This window comes from Haliotis cracherodii, unplaced genomic scaffold (assembly GCF_022045235.1).
Source record: "Haliotis cracherodii isolate W230 unplaced genomic scaffold, xgHalCrac1.p SCAF_8, whole genome shotgun sequence".
Lineage (NCBI taxonomy): Eukaryota > Metazoa > Mollusca > Gastropoda > Lepetellida > Haliotidae > Haliotis > Haliotis cracherodii.
The window spans coordinates 55,730,446-55,749,330 of NW_027266341.1; the positions used below are offsets into that span (position 1 = coordinate 55,730,446).

The following is an 18,885-nucleotide window of genomic DNA, read 5'->3' on the forward strand; positions in this document are numbered from 1 at the left end:
CCTTCATTATTTCATCATACTTCAGGTGAGCCTCAGAGCCTTGTGGCTCTGTTTTTAGGTCTCTGTGGATGTGCCTTGCATTTAGATATTGCTTTTAAAGAAGGCATTGAAAATGGAAAGTGTGCCATGAAAAAGCCGTCTCAACACCACCCATGTCAAGAAAATAACCTAAATATCATCTAGCTTTTCAATAAATAAATTGGAAGAAAATCCGTCCAAAACTTTAAAAAAAATCATGTAAAATTTATTTATGGAAAGTAAACATAGAGATATTGTCTACCTAACTTGTATGTGATTGTGTCCAACTTGCTAACATGCATACCAACGTTTTATAGGCAAAAGGCAGGATAGAATCACATTAAGGATTAGAATTCAGAGCAGTGATTTTGCTGGAGACAAAGTTCTCAGAGATTTTCATGATTTTAGCACATTTTAAGAAGTCAATCTTCTATTTTGTCACCAAATTTTAAAAATGAGTCGTAAAAGGGACATTTAAGATGACATATCTGTTCATGTTGTCATGTACCCTGTATTCATTGTTCCAACCCGCTGTTACAGCCTCGGAAAGGAGAGCCTGACCAGGCAGAAGATTTCATCACACAGTTGCGGAATGCAGATCTCAAAGGAGCGAAGCGCCTTAGTGTGTTGGAGTCGCTGCGGGTGTCACTCACTAGTAACCCTGTCAGGTATACAAGCAGTGAAGAAACATTATCATTTCAAAGAATCAAGCTATCTGATTGGCTATTTGCCTGCTTGTAAAACCCTTCCAAGTTGTAGAGCTGGCCTGAATGGCAAATGTTTGGCACTGTGCCAACAGCTTTCCCAGGACTTTCATGTATGGCAAGTCTGGCACAGTCTTTTAAGATATACATGAAAGGCCTGCTAAATCAAGACCATCTTTTTCTACACATTTGGAATTCAATAAAATTCAAGACATTTATTGTTTTTTATAGGGGCGGTCGGGTAGCCTAGTGGTTAAAGCGTTCGCTCGTCACACCCAAGACCCGGGTTCGATTCCCGACATGGGTTCAATGTGTGAAGCCCATTTCTGGTGTCCCCCGCCGTGATATTGCTGGAATATTGCTAAAAGCGGCGTAAAACCATACTCACTCACTCACTATAGTTTTTTGGGGGGAACCCTTACGTAGGACTCCTTTCTCTGTATTTTTGCAGGGGTCTTGATGTCATGCTCAAGTGTCATAGAAATTTGTTTCAAAGCCATTAAGATTGTAGAGAAACATTAAAAATAGCCATTTTGTGTTTACTCCAAGCACTATTAAATCCCAACAAAGCTTATTGTGCTTTCCCAAGACAAGAGAGTTAACTGACTTTAAAAGTCCAGTTTCCACCCTTACCGAACTATGCTGGTATTATGGAGTTATATTTTGGCTTGACTGATGACTCTATGCATAGTCCAATCACAATCACTCAACAAAAAAAGAAATCCGGTTTGGAAACTTTCATGCAGATTTCGGTCGATTGCAGGCTCTGCAAAGCATGTGCACGCCAACTCGTTGTCAGCAGATATTTTCTAAATTTTTTCATGTTTTTAATCAAGGTGCTCACATGATTTGATGCATTTCGCGATGTAAGACCAGTTTTATCACAATATAGATCTTGATTATCAATCAGATCGTCCTGAATGGGCGCCTCCATTTTGTTTGAAAGCAAATATACTAGAGGAGGAATCTGATTGGTCCATAGGAGAGGCGTAGAAGGGACATAACTGGTAATAGCCACTGGTGGCGCTATGATCGAGGCCAGTAATTCCAGCCCAGTTCGGCAAGGTGGAAACTGGACTTTAAAAGTTAGTTGACTCCCTTGCCTCAGGAAGATGGATACAAATATTATCAAGGGATAACTGGTTGTTTGTGATTCTACTTCATTTCCAGGCCCATAGAAAATGTTGTTACTATTTCTTTTCAGCTGGGTCCAAGGCTTTGGAGAACAAGGACTCAATGCTGTTCTGCGTAATTTGACATACTGCTGTGATTCGTAAGTTTGAGAAATTCTTCTTCTTCCATGCAGGGATCGATTTTGCTATATCCAAGCTGCACCAGTGCAGGTAAATCATTGCAAGTGCAGGTAACTTGTATTGCCAGGATGCACCCAGTGCAGGTAACTTTTCCCACCACACATGCACGGTTATATTTGATAAATGTTGACAATTGAATTCTTTTAGAACTGGCTCAAATATTTTAGAATCCAGGAATCAAAAGTTCATGAAAATACTGAAATACACAGGTCTGAATGCAGTGAACTTGCAGAACTAATTCTTCAAAGATACCACTTGGACAGTCAGTCAAGATGTTACAATAGCAACAAACACACCTTGAAAATTCTGTGTTGGTTTGTTTACTGGACGGCAAGAAGTGAAAAGCCATATACAGATTTCCTCAAAACAAAATAATGGAGCACATGACTTTTTTTAATATTCAAAATAACTTTTAAAAAAACAGTGTTAGTAGCCAATATTTGGTGGTGCAACCTGATTAATTCACTCGGTTGCACCTTGAGCAGGTGTTAAAAAGAACGAAGTCGTATCCTGCCATTGAGACCTGGGTTAGAATATGCTCCCAGAGTGTATCATATGAGGCAACACAAATGGATTGGTTGTTCACTCTATGATTTTTGTTTATTGAATGTCATCATATCCCAATGGCTTGGGATGTTGGTCATAATATTAAATATGAATTTGAATCTGGTAATTGGGTTTTACAGGCTGCTTTGATACAAACAACATATTGCTGACTCCAGGAAAAACAACTTTCACTAGCTTTCTCACTCCATCGATTATTTTTCCAGGAAGGCTGAAAGGAGAAGCACCTACGAGTGTGTGCGATGCCTAAAGGCGTACATGAATAATAAGGTGAGTGTTGGCATGGCTGCACACCTCTAACATTGCCCTAGCTCACATGGACGATCTCTTGTAATAATTCCATTATTATTTTATTTTGAAAATTTTGACCAAATGTTGTTCCCTATTAGTTTGCTTAACTTAAGATTTAATTCTTTGGAGGTTTGAAATCTTACTTTGTTAGCTTTACTTGATAACTAATTTTAGAACGTGTGGTATTAGGTAAGGGACGTTTCTCACTGTGTGTTTTTTGAGCACTGTTAGTATGTGGTGTAACATCTTCCCGAGGCAAGTGAGTTAGCTGACAATAAAATTCCAGTTTCCACCCTTGCTGAACTAGGCTGGTATTATGGAGTTACATTTTGGCTGGACTAACGAGTCTATGCATAGTCCAATCAAAATCGCGCACTGAAATCGGAATCTGGTTCGTAAAGTGTCATGCAGATTTTGGTCGACTGCAGGATTTGCAAAGCATGTGCATGCCAACTCGTTGTCAGCGGATATTTTCTAAATTTTTTCATGCTTTTAATCAAGGTGCTCATGTGATTTGATGCACTTCGCGATGTAAGACTCGTTTTATCACAATATAGATCTTGATTATCAATCAGATCGTCTTGACTGGGCGCCACCGTTTTGTTTGAAGCAAATGCAAGTGATACGAGAGGTTGAATCTGATTGGTCAATAGGAGAGGCATAGAAAGGACACGTAACACGTAATAGCCACTGGGCGCACTACGATCGAGCCCAGTAATTCCAGCCTAGTTCGGCAAGGGTGGACACTGGGCTTTTAAAGTCAGTTAACTCTCTTGCCTCAGAAGGATGGTGGTGTAACTAAGTTGTAGGAGTGAAACAATTGTAGTGATGTGTTCAATGGATCAGTCTCAGTAATAGGAACTATCAGGACTTGGTGCAACCCTCTATGATTCCATTATGAACTTACACATTATTCTTGAACTAAAACTTTAAATTTCTTGAAGAAATATCTGTCAATTTTATATAGTATATTAGTAATATGTATTATTCAGTTTGCAAATTGGAATAGTAAATGGTTGGTTGGTTGCTTTGTTGTTTAACGCCGCACTCAGCAATATTCCAGCTATATGACGGCGGTCTGTAAATAACCGAGTCTGGACCAGACAATCCAGTGATAAATATCATGAGCATCGATCCAAGCAATTGGGATCGATGACATGCATCAACCAAGTCAGTGAACCTGACCACCCGATCTCGTTAGTCGCCTTTTACGACAAGCATAGTCACCTTTTACGGCAAGCATGGGTTGCTGAAGACCTATTCTACCCCGGAATCTTCACGGGTCGAATAGTAAACGGATAATACAATGTAGCCCAAATTTCTACAGAAATTTCAAATCTGAGACTGATGTTCGGCGTGTAGACTCAAAAGTTTTTAACATAGAGACTTACATGGCATATTGTGTGACATTGTTCCAGACTTTTCCTCCCCAACCCATTCTTGTCGTAGAAGGCGACTATGCTTGTCTTAAGAGGCGACTAACAGGATCGGTGGTCAGGCTCGCTGACTTGGTTGATGCATGTCATCGTAACCCAATTGCATGGATCGATGCTCATGATGTCAATCACTTGATTGTCTGGTTCAGATTCGATTATTTACAGACCGTCGTCTTACAGCTGGAATATTGCTGAGTGCAGAGTCAAATAACAAAGAAACAAACAAACGACATTGTTCCACTCCCAGACATCTCACATCTTACAGCTAACAGAGCACTGTCTTGCTGTGTGTGTTGTACCTAGGTGCACATAGCTTTACTTACATAGCAGTTACGAGGGAGGTCAGCTATTTTATTACACAAATTATTTGGCGTGAAAAGTTGAGTTTCAATAGCAAGTTATTCAAGTGGTCAAATGGCCGAGTATTTGAGGGGGCTGTGCAGAGTTGCGTCCCTTGGGCACGCCAGAAACCTATGATTGTGGGTTCGAATCCCGATTAACCCTGATTATGTTTCGAGGTTTGTCAGCACCATACCCATGCTCGTGGGTTTCACCGAAGTGGTAAACGTCTGAGACCTGCATCACTTCGGGTTTTCCTCCCACATTAAACTGACACACCGCGATTTCACTTGAATACTGTTAAAAGCGGCGTTAAACCCAACTCACTCGCTCCAAGTATTTGAAAGACCACATTTGAACCTGCTCCCACTTCCTGTGTCAGAGGAACATTAGGAACCCTGAGCCTGTGGTTTATAATAGCCTACAGAATGAAATCTGTGGCTACTTCAAACAGCTCAAATAGAAAACAAGCCTTCTCTGACAGAGGGCGGTCGTGTAGCCTAGTGGTTAAGGCGTTTGCTCGTCTCGCCAAAGACCCAGGTTTGATTCCCAACGTTGGTACAATGTGTGAAGACCATTTCTGGTGTCCCCCGCCATGATATTGCTGGAATATTGCTAAAAACGGCATAAAACCATACTCACTCACTCTCTGAGAGAAATAATTTTTGTACATGTTACTGTAAGCTTGATAAAAATAGTGAACTTCCTGCATTTTAAAGATTAAATACAATTAGATTATTTTTTTTCCCTTCTGAACTGACTGGCTGTCTCAAACAAGTTTGCCAAGTAAGATGAAAGGTATTGAGCCACACAATTTGTTTATATTTTGACCTCCCCAGGCTAAATATGTCCGCAAAATGCAGATCGTTGTTCATGATGTCAACCACAAGGCTTGCTTTTCGTAACTTGATTATTTACAGGATACCATGAAAAAAACAATTTTTTCTGGTTGTTGCATTAAACACCATTCACTCACTGTCAGCTGAGACCAGGTTGAGTGTGTGTCGTCATACCCCAACAGCATGGATTGTCACTCATGCTATCAACCACTGGTTTGTCTTGCTCAGATTTAATTGTTCACAGTGGATGATGCTTACAGCGTTTTAAGCAACATTCACTCGTTCCTTGTAAAACTGTGTGAATATCCTGTGTTGTGTTGTACACTGCTTTCTGTGTCTAACCAGTGACTGCCATGCATGTACCTGATTTCAGTTCGGTTTGATGGAAATATTAAATCACGAAGAAGCTTTAACCATCCTCTCTCGGACCGTCGACCCCTCCGACCCACAAACCATGCTTGAAGCTGTTCGTCTCCTTGCTGCCATATGTCTTGTTCCGCCCAATGGGTAGGTTTTCAACAGTCATGTGACTCAGTAAGCCCATTTGGATTTTTATTCAATCTGGAGACTTTGTAAGCCAATTGGATGGCTTACTGATGGACTTATCAACCAATGGAAAACCACATTTCAGTCATGTGACACAGTCAGCCAGTTATGTAGTTACTTCAGTCTAGGAGGGTGTGTGTTTGACTGAAGAAATGTTTGTATACAATTAATTCACAGATCATGTAGATGTGCTTCCAGCCATGATTGGGTACCTAGTAGGATGAGATGGAAATGTGACTGTAGGCCTTCCAGCACCTCTTGCGGCAACATGGGTTGTATCCTCCCCAGGGGGTTGAGAATAAAATTTACACCCTGATCCAAAAGATAAGGGTGATAATAATGTGGCGCCATGAGTTGCACTTGGTAAATGGAATCTGGCACATTTCAAATGGTACAATTTGTGACACCCTTTTCTCAGGGATGGGAATCTTTCTCGAATTCCCACGAATTTTAGTGACCACAAATTTGTTCAAATCTGATAGTTTCCCCCATAAACACCCCCAAATTATGGACCACGCTCCATTACAAAGAAGTTTCAGCTGAAAAGGATACTCTCTATTCTCATCCCTGATTTCTGGAGATCCTTGCTGTGATATTGATGGAATATTGGTAAAAGTGGCTTAAAACCTCGCACGACACCACGTATAATGTTTAGCAACAGGACAGAAGAATGTTTAAGGAAATGTAAAATCTATGGTGCTCGTTTTTAATATACAGCACTGTGTGGTGGTTAGCATCTAGATAGTCTTGTCAGTCTTAGGTTGTGTTGACCAGCTACTCAACGCATGACTTGTTGTTTGTTTTGTTAATGATTCCAAGACTAGGTTAGTCTTATGAACTGGACCACCTCGGACCTGCTGGTATTAGGGCAGAGTTGACATTTTGGGCTCTTATTCATCCCCGGGGCGGTCAGGTAGCCTAGTGGTCAAAGCGTTCGCTCGTCACGCTGAAGACCCAGGTTCGATTCCAGACATGGTACAATGTGTGAAGCCCATTTCTGATGTCCCCAGCCGTGATTTTGCTGGAATATTGCTAAAAGCGGCATCAAACCATACTCACTCACTCTTATTCATCCCAGAAAAAGGTGTACTCTCTTTGTCTGCATGTGTAATTCTAATTTAGGGTCCTGGGTGATCAGATACATAAATAATCAGACAATAATCATTACGTGGACAACCAACGGCACTGGTGACCTAGATGTCTAAAGAGGGTACTATGTGTGAATACCTATTTCTAGTGTCTCCCGCCGTGATATTGTTGGAATGTTGCTGAAAGTGGTGTAAAACCATACTCATTCACTCACTAGTTGTATGAGGAGATGAAGTATGAAGTGCAGAGTTGTGTCCCTTGTGTGCTCCAGAATCTGATGATCTTGGGTTTGAATCCCACATTTGCCCTGATTATTAAGTTTGGTTTGTCAGCAGCATTGCCATATCACGTTTGTTGGGTTCACAAAGTGGTAATTGTCTTATAGTCTGCATCATTTGGGGATGTCTTCCCACTTGAAGCTGTTCCACCGTTACACAAATGACATACTGCCCAAAGTGGCGTTAAACCAAACTCGCACATACAGTATGCAGCTTTACTACCCTTCATGTTATGTGAGCATCCTTTTACCCTGTTAAATTTGTACTTTGAATCAAATACCAACAATTACATGCCTAAAGGTACAACTTATTTGTGAGATTATGAAAGGACTGTTCTGATAGTGTGTAACTGTTGTACAGACACGAGAAGGCTCTGGAGGGCATCACAGTGTGCGGGGAGATCCGGAGCCAAGAGCGTTTCATCCCTATCATCATGGGGATGGGCATGAGGGACAACCTCCCTATGCAGGTACGTAACACTCCCACGACATCACTCAGACCTCCCTATGCAGGTACGTAACACTCCCACGACATCACTCAAACCTCCCAATGCAGGTACGTAACACTCCCACAACATCACTCAAACCTCCCAATGCAGGTACGTAACACTTTTGGTGGTCAGTTGAAGTAAAAGGGGAATTGGTGGTCAGTTGACTAAAAGGGGAGTGGGTGGTCAGTTGACTAAAAGGGGAATGGGTGGTCAGTTGACTAAAAGGGGAATGGGTGGTTAGTTGACTAAAAGGGGAATGGGTGGTTAGTTGACTAAAAGGGGAATGGGTGGTTAGTTGAATTAAAAGGGGAATTGGTGGTCAGTTGACTAAAAGGGGAATTGGTGGTTAGTTGAATTGAAAGGGGAATTGGTGGTCAGTTGACTAAAAGGGGAATTGGTGGTCAGTTGACTAAAAGGGGAATTGGTGGTTAGTTGAATTGAAAGGGGAATTGGTGGTCAGTTGACTAAAAGGGGAATTGGTGGTCAGTTGACTAAAAGGGGAATGGGTGGTCAGTTGACTAAAAGGGGAATGGGTGGTTAGTTGACTAAAAGGGGAATGGGTGGTCAGTTGACTAAAAGGGGAATGGGTGGTCAGTTGACTAAAAGGGGAATGGGTGGTTAGTTGACTAAAAGGGGAATGGGTGGTCAGTTGACTAAAAGGGGAATGGGTGGTTAGTTGACTAAAAGGGGAATGGGTGGTTAGTTGAATTGAAAGGGGAATGGGTGGTCAGTTGACTAAAAGGGGAATTGGTGGTCAGTTGACTAAAAGGGGAATGGGTGGTCAGTTGACTAAAAGGGGAATGGGTGGTTAGTTGAATTGAAAGGGGAATGGGTGGTTAGTTAACTAAACAGAACTAGGTGGTTAGTTGACTAAAAGGGTATCGGGTGGTCGGTTAACAAAAAAGGGGATTGGGTGGTTAGTTGACAACATGGGGACTGGGTGGTTACAGTGATAGCATGACAAGGCTGTGTTTGAAGTAATGGCTTCAGCACAAGAGGTTAGTTAGAAAATAAGTTTTTAAAGAGTCACCAGGATTTAAATGTGATGGTCCAGGATCTCAATAACTCCAAACACTGCCTGTTGTGTGTAATTTCCATAACAGCTGGTTGTGGGATCAGATCCCAGATTCACCCTGCTTGATGTATGTCATTGATCCGAATGGCTTGGATCAATGCTTATGATGTCAATCACTGGATTGTCAGGTCCAGCCTAGATTATTTACAGACTGCCGTCATATAGCTGGAATATTGCTGAGTGCGGTGTTAAACAACAAACTCACTCACTCACTCACTGATGAGCCCTGGTCTGTCAGCACGGTAACCAGCAGGTTTCACCGGAGTAGAAAATACTAGGACCTGACTCAGTTAGGACGTCCCCCCATTGCATGAAATGCTGTTTATAGAAGCAAGTTGCATGCTTCATCGAGTGATGTCTCACTGTGCTGATCTATTCTTCCAGCTTGCCTGCATACAGCTTGTGAATGCACTTGTGAGTACGCCGGACGACCTCGACTTCCGATTACATCTACGGAATGAAATCATGAGGACAGGCATGATCGACCTGATGCCGGTAAGTGTAATTGTCCACGGCTCCATTCCACAACACGATCTACTCGCTGTAACGCTCAGAAGTTATGCTGATCTTAGTGCTAAGATTGTTTTGGGGAACATGGTCCAGGGGAGATAATTCTAACTAAGAAACAAAAATCTTTATGATAATGTCAATTTGAATCTATTGGTGTTTGTAGTAATGTTTCAATCAATCAATCAATCAATCAATCAATCAATCAATGTTGAGCCTTCTCCCTCACTCACTGTATACTGTTTCAGACACTAGATGGGCAGACGGACGATGAGGTAAAGACACAGGTCCAGATCTTCCATGAACACAAAGATGAAGATGCTGAAGAGTTCTCTCACAGATACGACAACGTCCACATGGAGATAGAATATCCTTGATCAGTTTGCGGCTTTAGATACCAGCCACTGAAGCCCAAGCCTTTATCTGATTTTGGCCCAGTAAACTTTGTTCAGGATAGTGGACTGAAATTGTGTTTTGCACAGACTGTAGTATGTATCTTCATGGTACAGTGGACCTGTAAACATCCGGGACAGAATAGGTCTTCAGCAACCCATGCTTGCCGTAAGAAACGACTAACAGGATTGGGTGATCAGGCTCGCTGACTTGGTTGAAGCATGTCATGGATCCCAATTGCATGAATCGATGCTCATGATATAAATCACTGGATTGTCTGGTCCAGACTTGATTATTTACAGACCGCCGTCATATAGCTGGAATATCGCTGAGTGCGGTGGTAAACAACAAACAATGAACCATCATGGTACAGTGAAGCAGTAGATGTTAATTGTGACACAGTGCAGTGTTGTTTGATGTGCAGGAGAAAATGATAACAATTTTGAATCTCTTTTGTTGTAATTATCTCTTTCAAATTGTAGCACCCTCTTCTCAACGCGTGCAAGACACCTTCCCCCAGACACACACCCCCCAGACACACACCCAAAACAAAATGAATAAAAAACATGTTGCTTGAGGTAGTGATCAAGGGGAGATAATTCAAATACATTTTCATTACAGAGATGGGTGCAAATAGGCTTTCTGTGGCCCAGTTGGTCTAATATCTACAACAACTACTATTTCTGCAACATTTCTGATAAACCATTGTTATTCTGATTAGCTGATTTAGTTTTGTAGTTGCCAATACAATTCATACTTTTGAAATTAGTTTCATCAGCATCAGAAATGCAGAAATATGCAGTAAAATAATATCCAAGCCTATCAAATACGCAACGAACATTATAGATACGCTACAAAAATAAAACTTGTATCATTAAAATATTGTGAAGTAACCCTGCGTATTTGATTAGCAAATCAGCAACTTATTTTGAAATTATAAACGGGCATTCCGTCAACTTTGCCAAACTCCACGATGACAGTTACATCATGATCATTTGCCATCACACTTTCTTGTGGAAGTAACGTGGTATTTTTGAGTCCTATAAAGCTCTCGAACACATACGACACCAGTTTGCAGGGACTAGAGAAATAGTGTTTTTAAATTTGTAACTTAAATACCCACATGTGTAAAAACTAGTGTGTAACAGAAATTTGAATACCAGGATAAAATTACTGATACCCAATGGTTTTAAAATGCATGGGTAAAATACCCACAACACCAAAAGCTTATCTGGAGATCTGATCAGAAATGTATGGTTGTGAACGATTTTTGAATCAATTAATTTAGCGTCTGTGCAGAGGGCTCCTGGGCATTGGCCTGGCAGTTATTTATCTTGTCTGATTGCAGAGGTGCCATTACAAGTTTTTGAACAGAATCAATACAATATTTTGCACCAAATTCTGCCAATACCATAAAGTGAAATACCGTATTCGACGTAATAAGCTCTCTGCTCTTATAAGCGCCCACGGCAATATTTGCTAATATATTGCCTAGTGACCAATCCCAATTAGCACCCCTTCCGATTGATCAGTGTACACAAGACTTATTTATTCCTGTATAATATGTGTGTTATATGCATCCTTAATTATAGGAAATTTAATTCTGGAAAAATATATCTGTCATATGTCAACATTTCAGGCTGTCAGCATAAACCAAGAAATTTACGATCTTTCAACACCAAAATAATATTCTAATAAGAGCCCCCTATTTCTAATTTTGAGAGCGCCCTGGGAGCTTATTATGTAAAATATGGTATTTCATTCATTCACATGGGACAATTCAGCCATCACACTTTCGGACCCTGTGTACCTACCTCGAGCTGCCTTCTCCGTGTGTGTCAAATACGGTATACTACATATTTTGTTACATTCCCTGTAAAATTAACTAGTTAATGATTTCATTGTCTGAGCAGTAGCAACAACTGTAGAAAGCATAAAAAAGGCCAAAGAAACATAGACAACATGTTGATGTGACCCAGTTACTTTGTACTTCTTATTTTTGTGGATGTTGTAAGTAAATAATCACAGACATTGTAACATAGTTTTACTTGACAGGAGTTAGAGTGATTCAATTTATATCATAATAAAACATCATTCATGCAAATGGTGATTTATTAAAAAAACCAAAAAAACATGACTAATTTTCAATCCCAATGATCCCAGATGTTCCCTCTATGGTAGGGGGGCATGTCTGTCGTGGTTGTCCTGGGTTACTTCCCCTGTTTTCTCCAGACGATAGGACTGCTACAGGTTCACACTCACTCACGAACGAACGAATAAACGATTCATGATTCGATGTGATCTCCTTAACTGCCTCACCGATTCCGGCCAGTGCTTCGAACTGATTGCTGCTTCCATCAAGGACACCGTGTCGGAGCCCTACTTCCTGTCAATCCTGCAGCACCTTCTGACTATCCGAGATGACCTGTACTCCAGGTGAGCTCAACACCAGGGGATAAATAGTGATTAGGGTAGCTGTGCTTTTGTAGCTAGTAGGGCTTGGACAAGTCAAAATTTACTTCCTTGGTACCTACTCCCCTATTTCCCAACCCTCCCCGAGTTCCCGCTGTAGGTCTCAAGAGATTGGTACAAAATGTCCGATAGACCCGTGAAGATTCCGGGGTAGAATTGGTCTTCAGCAACCCATGCTCGCTGTAAAAGGCGACTATGCTTGTCGTAAAAGGCGACTAACGGGATCGGGTGGTCAGGCTCGCTGACTTGGTTGATTCATGTCATCGATCCCAATTGCGTGGATCGATGCTCATGATATCAATAACTGGATTGTCTGGTCCAGACTCGATTATTTACAGACCGCCGTCATATAGCTGGAATATTTCTGAGAGCGGCGTTAAACAACAAACAAACAAACAAAATGTCCGATAGGGAATTGCTTGACCAGAGCCCTGATAAAAAATATTCAGGTACACTGTAAAATGATCTTGTCATGCATAACTGAACTTGACTGAAGCTTTATCTTTATTCAAAAATATTATATATGTCAGAAGGAATGTGTGAATAGTCCGAAAGAAATATGAACATTCGTGCCCTTTAGTGTATTCACAGAGTTCTTGATAATTTTTGTCATAAACAACATATTACGTGACTAACCATGGGTCCAGGCAGTCCTGTGGGTACCCGGGTCCGACTGAGCACCCACCCGAGCTGAGGACCCAAGTTACCTGTCCCAGCCCAAGTAGCTATGTACTGCAGCACTATCACGATTCAGCATCTACAAAATTCGCTAATTTACATAACTACAAACCTCTCCTCCAGTAATGTCCTTATAGAGTCTGATGCTCATTTTGCTATTAGAAGCGGTGTCCCATTAAGTACACATTAAGGAATATGAAGATATGTGAAGATATGTTTATTCCCCCTTGTTTCCAAAACATTTACCTATAAATGAATCCATATATATACAGTCGAAACCCTGTTGTCTTGAACACGAATGTGACACTCATGAAAATATGAACTTTGTCGGGTCACTGGATAAGATTGACAACATATTTAGTTAGAAAATCCGAAAATCCTTTGTATCATAGATAGCAAAATGGTTTATAACACAGTTATTTTCTTTTTCATATGACAGACCCCAGTATTACAAACTCATAGAGGAGTGTGTCACCCAGATAGTGCTGCATAAGAGTGGAGTGGATCCAGACTTCCGGCACACCAAGAGATTTGAAATAGATGTCGAACCTCTTCTAAGTAAGTTTGTCAGACAAAGGAATGTTCTTTCATCAAATGCCCACCCCTGGGGGAGTCCGAATTAGAGAGACCACCTCCATAGTCCAGTGGTAGAGCATCCGCCCAGAGAGCGGAAGTTCCGGGGTTCGATCCCCGGCCTCGTCATACCAAAAGACATCAAGAGATGGTACTTGTAGTTACCCTGTCTGGCGCTAAGCTTTAAGGGGCTGAAACAAGGAATGGTCGGCTCGGAGTCGGTATACTGTGTCTGAGTGGGGTATTCATGTTAAACTGCGGCATGGTATCTCAGTGGGCTAGCATGTAAATCGGCATTAGTCGGGACAAGTACAAGCAGCGACACACACGTGCTTGCACGTCGCTATATAAGTGCAATAATCTTGGACGCGATGTTAAACACCATTTCACCTCACCTCACCGAGAGGAGAATTAGTCACAACAACGTATGCTGGTCGTATGGGGCGATGGATGTCCATTTCTTTATTATGTGGAACTCAATGTTTTGGTGTATACTCTTACTCCTTCATCAGGTGAATAAGTTCTGAGGCACAAAACATATATATGTACCAGTAAGAACAACAAAAGTAATAAGATAACAAACAGAGCTCCAGATAAGCTGCGTATCTGCGTGAAATACGCATCAGAAATGCAGAAATATGCAGTAAAATATAATCCAAGCGTATCAAATACGCAACGAACATTACAGATACGCTACAAAAATAAAACTTGTGCGTATCATCAAAATATTGTGAAGTAACCCTGCGTATTCGATTACCAAATCAGCAACTTATTTTGAATTATAAACTGGCATTCCGTCAACACTGCTAAACTCCACGATGACAGTCAGATCATGATCATGTGCCATCACACTTTCTTGTGGAAGTATTCGTGATATTTTTGAGTCCTATAAAGCTCTCGAACCCACACGACACCAGTTTGCAGGGACTAGATGAATAGTGTTTTTAAATATTTAACTTAAATACCCACATCTGTAAAAACTAGTGTGTAACAGAAATTTGAATACGCAGATTAAATTACTGATACCCAATGATTTTAAAATGCATGGGTAAAATACCCACAACACCAAAAGCTTATCTGGAGCTCTGTAACAAAGGTGGAAACTTAAAAGGGAAGCCAATAGATAATTGGCGTTGCTATGTGATTAGCAATGGACAAATGGAAGAAGTTGACATCCATAAGTTCTCTTCCTTACTTTTGTGATTAAACTGAAAGTGACCGAAGTGCTAAAAGTTTGTATGGATCCACACTATGCCAAAGTGAGGTTTTCTACTCGGTCAAATCAGTTTTGTCCATAAAAAACAGGTTTTACAAATTCAATACCAGCTTAAACTGATTTGTGTGGCTGCATTAGTTTAATTTTATGAAAACGAAACTGTGGCAAATATTTTGTAATGTCTAGGAATTGTCTGTGCTGCCTGTCCCCAACCCTCTAGAAAAACTGTACTGTACAGTAAAGCCAAGGCTAGTTATGATGTTTTAAACTCATACAACCATTGATCACAATTCCAAAAGAGTCTATGATCTCCTTGAACTTCCAACTCTGGTACTTTTACTTGCAGGTAGTTTATCGGAAAAGTCCAAGTTTGAGGACTCCAATGTGAATATGGGGGAGATGAACACGAAGCTGGAGGCAGCACTGACGGCCAAGCAGGAGTCGGAGGCCAAGGCCACGAGTCTGGATGAGAAGATCAAGGGATATGAGCAGGAGCTGGCGCAACTCAAAGAAAAGGTAGCATAGTAATGTCATGCAGTTTCTCTTTGAAAGGTGAACTTCATTTACTTGATAGACAATGGAACTTTATGGAATCGTTATGTGGTAGAATTATTTGGTGCTAGACTCTTCAGTGTGGGTTCGAATCCCGGATGGGACTCAACCCAACAAAGTACTAGAATTTGTACTTTACTGAAAATATAACATTTGTTACAGTACTATTATTGTCAGGTGTAACTATTATTAAGTAAGATTTTCATCCCTGCCCTCGTCACAACCAAGCCTCTCATTTGTGCTAAAGCACCTACTGATGGGTGGCTCAGTTGGTTAAGGTGGACCCGCGAAGATGCGACTTACGGGATCGGGTGATCAGGCTCGCTGACTTGATTGATGCATGTCATCAATCCCAATCGCCTGGATCGATGCTCATGAGGTCAATCACTGGATTGTCTGGTCCAGACTCGATTATTTACAGACCGCCGTCATATAGCTGGAATATTGCTGAGTGCGGCGTTAAACAACAAACCAACCAACCAATCCTGTGATGTAACAGGAAAACTGTTTAAAGTGGCACTAAACCCAACTTCCTCACTCTCTCTCCTACAGATAAATTAAATCATTACCGTATTCGACGTAATAAGCGCCCCGCTCTAATAAGCGCCCACGGCGATATTTGCTAATATATTGGCTAGTGAACAATCCCAATTAGAACCCATTCCGATTGATCAATGTACACATGACTTATTCATTCGTGTATAATACGCACTCGTGTGTTATATGCGACCTTAATTATGGGCAATTAAATTCTGGATAAATATATCTGTCGTGTATAATACACACAGACTATTTGTATCATTTCAGGCTGTCAGCATAAACCACGAAATTTACAATCTTTCAACTCCATTTTTTTTTCTAATAAGAGCCCCCTATTTCAAATTGAGAGAGCGCCCTGGGCGCTTATTACGTCGAATACGGTATGTGTATTGTGTTCTGACATTATATACATCATCCTACTGACCATTCTTGTTCCGTTTAATATACATCTGTTGTCAGTTAATGTATACAGATGCTCTGAACATTTTGTGTGACAAACTGTAGTATGAAAAATGTGATGTAACATTGTCCCTTGTGTCATATTTGGGATAACACTTTCTTAGTAAAGTACAGTCAAGTCCCGTTAATCTGACACTGTTGGTTGCATATGATCAGAGCTCCAGATAAGCTGCGTATCTGCGTAAAATACGCATCAGAAATGCAGAAATACGCAGTAAAATATAATCCAAGCGTATCAAATACGCAACGAACATTACAGATACGCTACAAAAATAAACCTTTTGCGTATCATCAAAATATTGTGAAGTAACCCTGCGTATTCGATTACCAAATCAGCAACTTATTTTGAAATTATAAGTTAGCATTCCGTCAACCTTGCCAAACTCCACGATGACAGTCAGATCATGATCATTTGCCATCACACTTTCTTGTGGAAGTATCGTGATATTTTTGAGTCCTATAAAGCTCTCGAACCCACACGACACCAGTTTGCAAAGACTAGATGAATAGTGTTTTTAAATATTTAACTTGAATACCCATGTGTAAAAACTAGTGGGTAACAGAAATTTGAATACGCAGATAGAATTACTGATACCCAGTGATTTTAAAATGCATGGGTAAAATACCCACAACACCAAAACCTTATCTGGAGCTCTGTATGATTATGTCGGATTAACAAGTATGTCGGATTAACGAGTATGTCGGATTAACGAGTATGACGGATAAACGAAATTAGGTAGTATCAACATTCGTGATCGAAAATCGGACAACAACACGATAGATAACGATTCAAATACGTTACAATAAATAGAGGGAAAAGGCAATATTCATATTGTTATGTTATATTGTTAGCGGTATATGTTTTCAGATCATATGTTTTTAATGTATGACTGATTCAACATACTTTTTAAAGCATATGGAATGGAAGTTGTCAATTTGAAACTAGTGCCGCTATGCTTAAGAAAGCTGCTTTCTTAGTGGCTAATGTTGACTTCCGGTTTGTAATTTCATTGGTCGGTCAAAGTTTGCGAAAGGTCGATCTGACATGATCTGTAATGGGATGTCCTCAGTGGTAGCGAGAACTTGTATCCGATTTAATGAGATTGAAGTAATCAAAGCATGTGATTAATCCTGTTTTGTTTAATTAAAGCAGTAATTGTTTATTGTTAAGCAAATTTATCTCTGCAGCTGTTGAAATATGCAGCTACTCGCCGACTCGTCTCGCATCAAAACATGGGGTTGTGTACTCGTGGGCAGATGACCACGGAGTATGCTGATCACTGTGTCGGATTAACGAAACTGATTAATGAGTGATTTCGGTAATTCGTTGCAAATTATGTGTGTCGGAGTCGGAGGGCGAGACTGTAGGATTAACGGGACTAAATAGCACTGATTAAATCGGTTCCCATCATTAGTGTCGGATAAAGTCGATTGTCGGATTAACGAGTGTCGGATTAACGAGACTTGACTATACAAATGATATTTTGCCATGGACAGAATTTGTTCTTTACTAAGAAAGTGTTATTCCAAATATAACATTTGTTACATTTGACCGTTTTCTAAATGACATTGTGACCTATCTTGTTGTTTCTTTTAGTGTCCCAGTGTTTATTGTTATTTGTCTTTGATTTCATTATCGCGATATGGTTGCAATATTACCAATGCGATCTAAAATTTTAACTCACTCATAAACTCACTTTGATTTCATTGTTTGAGGCATTATATTATACATGAATGTTTGTATTTGGAACATGTCATTTAAGTAACATGTACTGACTCTGAGTGTGATTGTTTATCATCTTTCTGTTTCACAGATTTCTCAGGGAATAGGGACAGTTGTGAGCAGTGCACTGAACAAGGGGCCTGGTGGTGGCCCTCCCCCACCCCCAGGGGGAGGTCCGCCCCCACCCCCACCTCCCCCTCCCCCACCTGGTGGAGGTCCACCACCGCCACCTCCTCCTCCACCCCCTCCTGGCGGTGGCCCACCGCCACCTCCTCCCCCCCCACCCCCTCCAGGTGGGGGACCTCCTCCGCCCCCACCCCCTCCCGGGGCGCCCCGACCACCCGGAGCTTTCAGTCCCCCTGGCGCCCCCTCTCCCCCAACAAACGTACTACCATTTGGCATGCAGCCCAAGAAGAAATACTCTACAAATACACAGACCAAGAGGTTGAACTGGAACAAGGTGAGTCGATCTTTAATATTTGTAACACAGGCTTCTTGTAAAATATATGCTTGTTAGGGTTTTCCAAGGTTAAAAGATCCACGTAACCAGTGCATGTTACATTAACAGAGACCCGTGAAGATTCCGGGGTGGAATAGGTCTTCAGCAACCCATGCTTGCTGTAAAAGGTGACTATGCTTGTCGTAAAAGGCGACTAACGGGATCGGGTGGTCAGACTCGCTGACATGGTTGATGCATGTCATCAATCCCAATTGCGTGGACTGATGCTCATGATTCAATCACTGGATTGTCAGGTCCAGACTCGATTATTTACAGACTGCCGTCATATAG

The 18,885-nt window shown here is 41.1% G+C and overlaps 1 protein-coding gene across 5 annotated transcripts in view; it reads left to right on the forward strand.

Annotated features, from left to right (window-relative positions):
• The window catches only part of LOC139449823 (protein diaphanous homolog 2-like), a 104,144-nt gene that overhangs the window by 60,691 nt on the left and 24,568 nt on the right, over nucleotides 1–18,885 (forward strand). For all 5 annotated transcript variants that reach the window (XM_071231366.1, XM_071231367.1, XM_071231368.1 and 2 more), the window contains exons 4-14: nucleotides 559–686; nucleotides 1,927–1,995; nucleotides 2,806–2,869; nucleotides 5,878–6,011; nucleotides 7,778–7,886; nucleotides 9,367–9,477; nucleotides 9,738–9,856; nucleotides 12,202–12,318; nucleotides 13,472–13,590; nucleotides 15,168–15,337; nucleotides 18,187–18,555. In XM_071231366.1, coding sequence (XP_071087467.1) covers nucleotides 559–686; nucleotides 1,927–1,995; nucleotides 2,806–2,869; nucleotides 5,878–6,011; nucleotides 7,778–7,886; nucleotides 9,367–9,477; nucleotides 9,738–9,856; nucleotides 12,202–12,318; nucleotides 13,472–13,590; nucleotides 15,168–15,337; nucleotides 18,187–18,555 — 1,509 coding nt within the window. The remainder of the gene's footprint in view (nucleotides 1–558; nucleotides 687–1,926; nucleotides 1,996–2,805; nucleotides 2,870–5,877; nucleotides 6,012–7,777; nucleotides 7,887–9,366; nucleotides 9,478–9,737; nucleotides 9,857–12,201; nucleotides 12,319–13,471; nucleotides 13,591–15,167; nucleotides 15,338–18,186; nucleotides 18,556–18,885) is intronic.